The sequence below is a fragment of the Moschus berezovskii genome, chromosome X (genome assembly GCF_049115385.1).
Source record: "Moschus berezovskii isolate FMDL1 chromosome X, NW_MosBer_1.0, whole genome shotgun sequence".
Taxonomy (NCBI): Eukaryota; Metazoa; Chordata; class Mammalia; order Artiodactyla; family Moschidae; genus Moschus; species Moschus berezovskii.
In genome coordinates, this window is record NC_142488.1 from 110,332,985 (window position 1) to 110,340,243 (window position 7,259).

General features: G+C 47.0%; 1 protein-coding gene across 1 annotated transcript; it reads left to right on the forward strand.

The window, feature by feature from the left end:
• On the forward strand, positions 1-2,776 carry SLC25A5 (solute carrier family 25 member 5). Its single transcript, XM_055393583.2, has 4 exons — positions 1-194; positions 1,172-1,658; positions 1,839-1,979; positions 2,368-2,776. Exons 1-4 carry the CDS (start codon positions 84-86, stop codon positions 2,523-2,525), a joined length of 897 nt encoding a protein of 298 aa, XP_055249558.1. The 5' UTR covers positions 1-83; the 3' UTR covers positions 2,526-2,776.
• Positions 2,777-7,259: the final 4,483 nt, after the last annotated feature.

Consider the following 7,259-nt stretch of genomic DNA (forward strand, 5'->3'; position numbering starts at 1 on the left):
TGCTTCGCTCCGCCCCAGAGCCCCGGAGTCCAAGCCGGTTCCTCGCCGATCGTTCAGTCGTCCGCTTACTCTTTCCTTCCAAGATGACAGATGCCGCCGTGTCCTTCGCCAAGGACTTCCTGGCAGGTGGAGTGGCCGCGGCCATCTCCAAGACCGCGGTCGCGCCCATCGAGCGGGTGAAGCTGCTGCTTCAGGTACCCTCAGGATCCGAGAGCCTGACCAGGAAGTGGGGGGAGGGGCCGCGCGGGAAGCGGTGGTCCGAGGCCTGGGGGGAACCCGCCCTCGGGCTCTGCCCAGGGAAGTGGCAGCGTGGGAGCAGGGGTGGCCGCGGGGTAGGACCAAAAGGCAGACTTGAGAGAGGTGTTTTAGTGATCTGAAGTTCAGGATCTCGGAAGGGGTCGGGGGCGGAGGGGGGGCGGAGGAAGACCAGGGCCTGGGCATCCCTGAGGCAGCGAACTCGGATGGGGCAGCCCGGGAGTGACTGGCTGCCGGGCCTTGGGGTCAAGGGCGAAGGCGCTGAAAAGAGGGACACCTGCCCGTACCGTGGACCTCACGGTCGTGGCAGGGAGATAACAGCCTGGGGGAGGCCATGAGGCCGGTGGAGCGGCCTTGCAGCCGGCAGCCGCGCTCAGACCGGCCGGGCCGGAAGCCGGCGCCGGGAAGCGCGTGTCCCTTGTGCGTCTGCCCCCGCGCAGCCGCCGGCGCGTCCCCGCGGCCTGGCGGCGCTCTCTGCTACTCCGGCTCTAGAGGGCGCGCCCGCACAGGCCGACGGGTGGTGGCCCTCGGGTCACCTCCAGGAGAGGGGGACCGGAGCGGGAGGGAAGCTGCTCCCGGGGACCTGAGGCGAAGGCCACAGTCACCAGGGTGACAGCGCCTGACGTGGGACTCGCCCTAATGTCTCTGAATAAGGGTCTGAGATAATGACCTTTCTTCCAGGTCTAAAGGTCACGGCTACGCTTGAGGGTGGCACCTCCTCACCCAAAGGGGTGGAGGCTTAATGCTTCTAGCTGTGACACCGTCAGGTTAGGAGGGTCCCACCTGTGGGACACAGAAGACTAGATTTGGGGCAGGCGGGAGCCAACTAACCTTTAAGGGTGTCCATTGAGATGCTATATTTTCTTCCCTTCTCGTGATTATCACTCTTTCTGTTGGCCTCCTTCTTGTCTGTCAGGTGCAGCATGCCAGCAAGCAAATCACTGCAGATAAGCAGTACAAGGGCATCATAGACTGCGTGGTTCGTATCCCCAAGGAACAGGGAGTCCTGTCCTTCTGGCGTGGTAACCTGGCCAATGTGATCAGATACTTCCCCACCCAGGCTCTCAACTTTGCCTTCAAAGATAAATACAAGCAGATCTTCCTGGGTGGTGTGGACAAGAGGACCCAGTTCTGGCGCTACTTTGCAGGGAATCTGGCATCAGGTGGTGCCGCCGGGGCCACATCCCTGTGTTTTGTGTACCCTCTCGACTTTGCCCGTACCCGTCTAGCAGCCGACGTGGGCAAAGCTGGAGCTGAAAGGGAATTCAGAGGCCTCGGTGACTGCCTGGTTAAGATCTACAAATCTGACGGGATTAGAGGCCTGTACCAAGGCTTTAACGTGTCCGTGCAGGGTATTATCATCTACCGAGCTGCCTACTTTGGTATCTATGACACTGCCAAGGGTAAGTTTGCCCGTGGGCCTCAGAACTGTCCATATGAGATCGTTTAAAGGGTTGTCTGAAGGCAGCCAGGGTCACCCCATACAGCCCTTTGTGTGCAGAGATGTTGGGGGTGGTGGTGGCGTGGAAAACAAGTCAGGAAGACTCTGCTTACTGGTAAAAGTGTCTGTCTCCTGTTCTCAGGAATGCTTCCAGATCCCAAGAACACTCATATCTTCATCAGCTGGATGATCGCACAGTCGGTCACGGCGGTTGCTGGGTTGACTTCTTATCCATTCGACACTGTGCGTCGCCGCATGATGATGCAGTCAGGGCGCAAAGGAAGTAAGTTCCACTGGAGCAGAAGATACAGATGTGGGCATGGCACATGGGCACAGACCAGCCATGCCTGCCTTTGAAAATGGCAGTCTGTTGAGATCTCAGGTGGGGTTGATTGGTCTGCGTCCACTGCACAGTCTCCTTTCAGTGGGCCCTTTGGGTGCCTATGCCTAAGGGGGCTTGCCTGGTGTCAGAGGTTAAGTCCAGCACGTTGTCTGCACCTCCCTGTTGTCCTTTAGTCACCATATTAAGATTGCAGTATTGGCCACACTAATGTGTAAATTTTTTAAAACTGACGATAGCTCTTAGAGGTGGGGCTCTGGGTTAGTCTAGTTAAACTTAAGGACTTTTCATCAGCCTCAGGTCACCAACCCTTTGTCTTTGTCCTTTGCAGCTGATATCATGTACACAGGCACGCTTGACTGCTGGAGGAAGATTGCTCGTGACGAAGGAGCCAAAGCCTTTTTCAAAGGCGCCTGGTCCAATGTTCTCCGAGGCATGGGTGGGGCTTTTGTGCTTGTCCTGTATGATGAAATCAAGAAGTTCACCTAAGTTATTTCCTAGTTTTTCTCCTGTGACTAGGCATGTTGTATTATATAACATATCTTGAGCATTCCTGACAGACTGTTAGCTGTCTATTTATCAATGGCAACTATTTACTGGTTGAAAATGGGAAGCAATAATATTCACCTGACCAGTTTTCTCTTAAAGCCATTTCCATGACGACGATGGGACCCAATTTTTTATTTCAGTCACTCCTGGCAAATAACACATTTGAAGAAATAAAAAATACCTGGAATAGTTTTGTTTGTGGTTTATTTTCATTCAAAAAATACATTTGATAATTTAGTAAGGGCTGCTGCTGCTGCCAAGTTGCTTCAGTCGTGTTCAACTCTTTGCGACGCAATAGACAGCAGCCCACCAGGCTCCTCCGTCCCTGGGATTCTCCAGGCAAGAACACTGGAGTGGGTTGCCATTTCCTTCTCCAATGCATGGAAGTGAAAGTGAAGTTGTTCAGTCGTGTCCGACGCTTAGCGACCCCATGGACTGCAGCCTACCAGACTCCTCCGCCCATGGGATTTTCCAGGCAAGAGTACTGGAGTGGGGTGCCATTGCCTTCTAAGGAAGGGCTACATTTGAGTAAATGCTGCCTGTTTAATGAATGCTGCAGTATATCCTGAGGTGACGAGCTTTCTTCTAAAACCAATCTTCAGCCATCCACTTAGCAAAGAATAGCTTGGCTGTGTGACCCATCAACATTCCAGCCCCAGAGCAATGGAAAACTTGGTCCATTACCTGTAGACAGTCACAGCTGATGAGCTTTCTCTGAAAAGCACTCGACCCACTTTTCCTATCTTGTGCTTATTAATGATGAAATACTAGCTGAATTTTACACTTGAATTTCATTTCATGATGAAATTCATTCCATTAGTGTTATAAGGTAGTGCTAGTGTTAGTCCCTCAGTCATGTCCAACTCTGACCCCATGGACTGTAGCCCACCAGGCTTCTCTGTCCATGGGATTCTCCAGGCAAGAATACTGGAGTGGGTAGCCATTCCTTCAGGGGACCTTCCTGACCCAGGGATCAAACCCAGGCCTGTATTGCAGGTGAATTCTTTACTGTCAGCCACCAGGGAAGCCCATAAGGTGGTAACAGTTAACAATTTTTGTCCAGTTGCCTTCCCTCCTCCATCTTCACCTGTCTCAAGTCAATCTAATCCTTTTCAAAGCAGAGGATTAGAACTGGCATAGTTAGGCAGTGCTGAGATGGCAGTGCTGTTAAAGATTATGGAGAGAGCTGCCACGAACTCAAATCTCACTTTACAAAAAGGAAACTGCCCAGTTAATGGAGGATGTGTGTTTCTTTTGGAAAAGTCCTTCCTTGGGATCCACATGAGAATGTGTTTGCAATTTCTGCAGCTCTTGTAGCCTCAGAAATCCAGGGATTTTACCTGGAACACGAGGTTTGTAGGAAGCACCATGGCTGGCAAACCACAACATTCAAAGTAGAAAATGATAGGTAATCCACTTGCACAGGTGAAAGTTCCTGAGGAATGCGACACACACTAGCATGTTTATCTGCCACTCGCAGATAGGGTCTGCATGGCAGGCGTTATTGCCCACAGGATCCTAGAGTTTTTTGTTATGTGCCACCTGGCCAAGCACCTGAGTCAACACAATGTACCCATATCAAGTTATATACTTTAAATATACATAATGTTTATATATAATGGATTTATCCCTGACCTTCAGTGATACCTACAATAAAAAGTATCTTACTAAAGTTGCTAAAAAAAAACCCACAAAACTACTGGTATCAAGCCTGGATTCTGCCACAACTGTGCTGTTGCGGCAGTTAATTTCAAGCCTCAGTTTTCCTCATCTACAAAATGAGGATATTAATAATGCCTGCCTTTGAGAGTTGTTTCAAGGATTAAAGAAGGAGATTCCATTTCGCATCCTGGGTCAGGAAGATCCCCTGGAGAAGGAAATGGCAACCCACTCCAGTATTCTTGTCTGGAGAATTCCATGGACAGAGGAGCCTGGCGGGCTACAGTCCATGGGGTCACAAAGAGTTGTACATGACTGAGTGATTAACACTACCACCACATCTACCATAGAACATACATAATGTTGTAAGTGGTAACTATGATAATTATTAAGAGACAGTTAAAATTTCAGGGGCTCCAAAATCAGAAGTACCTGGATATGAATCCCAGCTCTGCTGCTTACTTAACTGTATGGCCTTGGGAAAGTCACTTATCCTGGGTCTCAGTTTCCTTATCTATAAAATGGGGATATAACAGCGCTAGCCATATTTCCTTGGGGTCTTGGGAGTGAGAGTTAAGTAACATAAAGCATGTAAAGCAAGGAATGTAGTGCCCGGCATCTAGTAAGCTCTCTGATGTGAATTTTTCATAATTAGACATCCATTGTGTGAAATGAAGATCTTCCCAAGCAGAGAACTACTTAAGAATGAACACACACCCACTTCTCTTTTCTCTGTAACAGCCTAGATACACTATTTTGTGTAGGATTTATATAAAATAAACTTCAGATTGGGTTTTTTTCAGAGAATTTGATACTGAATGGGGATAAGAGGCTCTTCACTTAGGGCTGCAAACCATAATACGAGAGAACCCAAGCCCCCTTTATGGTTATTACAATAGATGTGGACTCACTGAGCTGGCAGCTATTAAAATAAACCTAGGACCAAGCGTAAATGATCAGAAAGAAAGAAGTGGTGCTTCCTACAATTGGGTGGCTGACATAGATGAGGTGTGTTTTTTTTCCCCTCGCTCATTCTATTCTTGTTGTTCAATGATTTTTTGAAATTTAATTTAAAGACAAAGTGGTTTTAATCTCTCCAAGCTGTGCAGGATAGTGCTATAGAATTCATTATGTCCATTATGCTCATGCGAACATTGATAGTACACAATCTTAGCAACCCCCTAATTTATGCCATTGTTTTGTTACTATTCAAAGCCTAACAGAATCCGTGAAGCCCGATTCCAGGTGAGAGAGCCAGTATACAGGTCAGCTTGCACACAGCCTCGCTCTCCATTCCAGGGGCCACTCGGCTCAGTCACTGGAGGCAGTGCTCCGGGTGCTCCAACCGCTGGATAAAGAAACCAAGGGTGTCTTCCCACAGGGGCAGTTGTCGTGGATGGTAAGTCATTTAAGCCATTATTTGTATATTAAAAGAGATGTGGATATGTTAGCGAGTCTATTGCACAATTTGAATGCATTTTAAAGCTGTAGAAAGAGTTCTGGCACTGCCCTCAGACCCCAGGGGGAACCCTTTAAGCCTCCTCTGCCATTACAGATACTAAGGTACAAAAAAATTTTAAAGTACTGCCGTGCCGGATGCTAGATTTTCAAGAGTCCATGTTCCTGCGGTACATTGCCTTTTTCCTAGGAGGTTTGTAAGCATAGTATTTCTAATTTGTTTTGGGGGTTTTTAACACAGTTAATATCTGTACATTGTCCTCAAAGTTGAACAGTAAAGATATAAAATGAAAAGTAAGCATTTCCTCTGTCCCATCCTTAACCCCTGTCTTCAAAAGTAACCATTATGAACAGCTTCTTGTCTATTCAGACAAAAAAATAATTTGTAATGCATATTGTTGTGAGAGTAGCTGATTTGTTTTTTTTTATCTGAATCCTATTCTGATGGCTTGGATTCAAAATGGCATGATTCTTTTAGACCGGTGTCAGACTCTGAGGACCAGGACTTACAGATGCTGTCAGAGGCAGGAGGGTGGGGAAGGGGTAGTTTCTGGATTCTGAGCAAGGATTTCTAAATATGATCCTTTATTAAAACCTTAAAAGGAAGCCAGTATTTTCCTTTGCGGTTTTAGCTTTGGTTGCTGAGTGACCTGGGGGCAAGTCACTTTTCACATCAGAACCTTAATTTCTCCTTTAAAGTTCCTTCCAATTGAGATGTTCTCTGGCCCCATCATTTTTACATAAAGCATAGTCAGTGAAAGGACTGGTATTAGGTGATTTAATCCTCCCCGAGAACATTTTAAAATATCTAACACAGTCTTAAATGAATAGTCTCTGACTCAGAACAGTCATTTGCAGACTGTGTGGGTGGGTTGGTGTTGGCAAGTAAAATTACAAATGTAAAGATTTACATTAATTTCGAGACCAAGAAGCTGAGCAACAAAATTACAGCTTGGAGTTTGGGTCAAAGGAGGTTTGATTTACCTCAAAATAGTTAATTTCCATCTTTTCAAAGCCTCATCTTATTATCTGTAATATGCACTTTGGTATGCGAGTGGAGATTTATTTGAACAACAAATACTGGATGCTACAATTTCTGGACACAAAAAAAGTACCTTGTGTTCCACTCAAAATTTTTGGAGGAACTTTCCCATCATTTCAGCCATTTATTTGGTTTAAGTGCAGGTGAACAAGTTCAGATGCATGGTGTTCTTCTTAGCCAAAGGCTTAAAAGAGCCTTTGGTATCCCAGCAACAAATATAAACAATGTTCAAGTGACAGATTGGGCAGTATTCTCGCTATACCCTCTTCAGAGACACAACTGAGTTACAGGCTTAAAGTATTAATCCATGACTGTCAGTTGAAGGGAGGTCCCCATTCTGGGATTTCATTTCCTTGGGTGACTTTTGTAATGAGGGGAGGAAATTTAGCACTGTTGAGATTTAAGGGAACTTCTGGGATCTAATCACAAGACATGTTTCACCGTCTCTAATGTTTTCACTCCCACAATGGAGATGGTTGTGGCCATAAAGACATAACCAGGACAAAGTCTTTGCT

What these genes read in the sequence shown, in the direction of transcription:
- SLC25A5 (XM_055393583.2), top strand. Translation starts at nt 84, where the DNA reads ATGACAGATGCCGCCGTGTCCTTCGCCAAGGACTTCCTGGCAGGTGGA. An exon ending in GGGTGAAGCTGCTGCTTCAG is followed by an intron (nt 195 to 1,171) that starts GTACCCTCAGGA and finishes CTTGTCTGTCAG; the next exon opens with GTGCAGCATGCCAGCAAGCA. An exon ending in TATCTATGACACTGCCAAGG is followed by an intron (nt 1,659 to 1,838) that starts GTAAGTTTGCCC and finishes TCCTGTTCTCAG; the next exon opens with GAATGCTTCCAGATCCCAAG.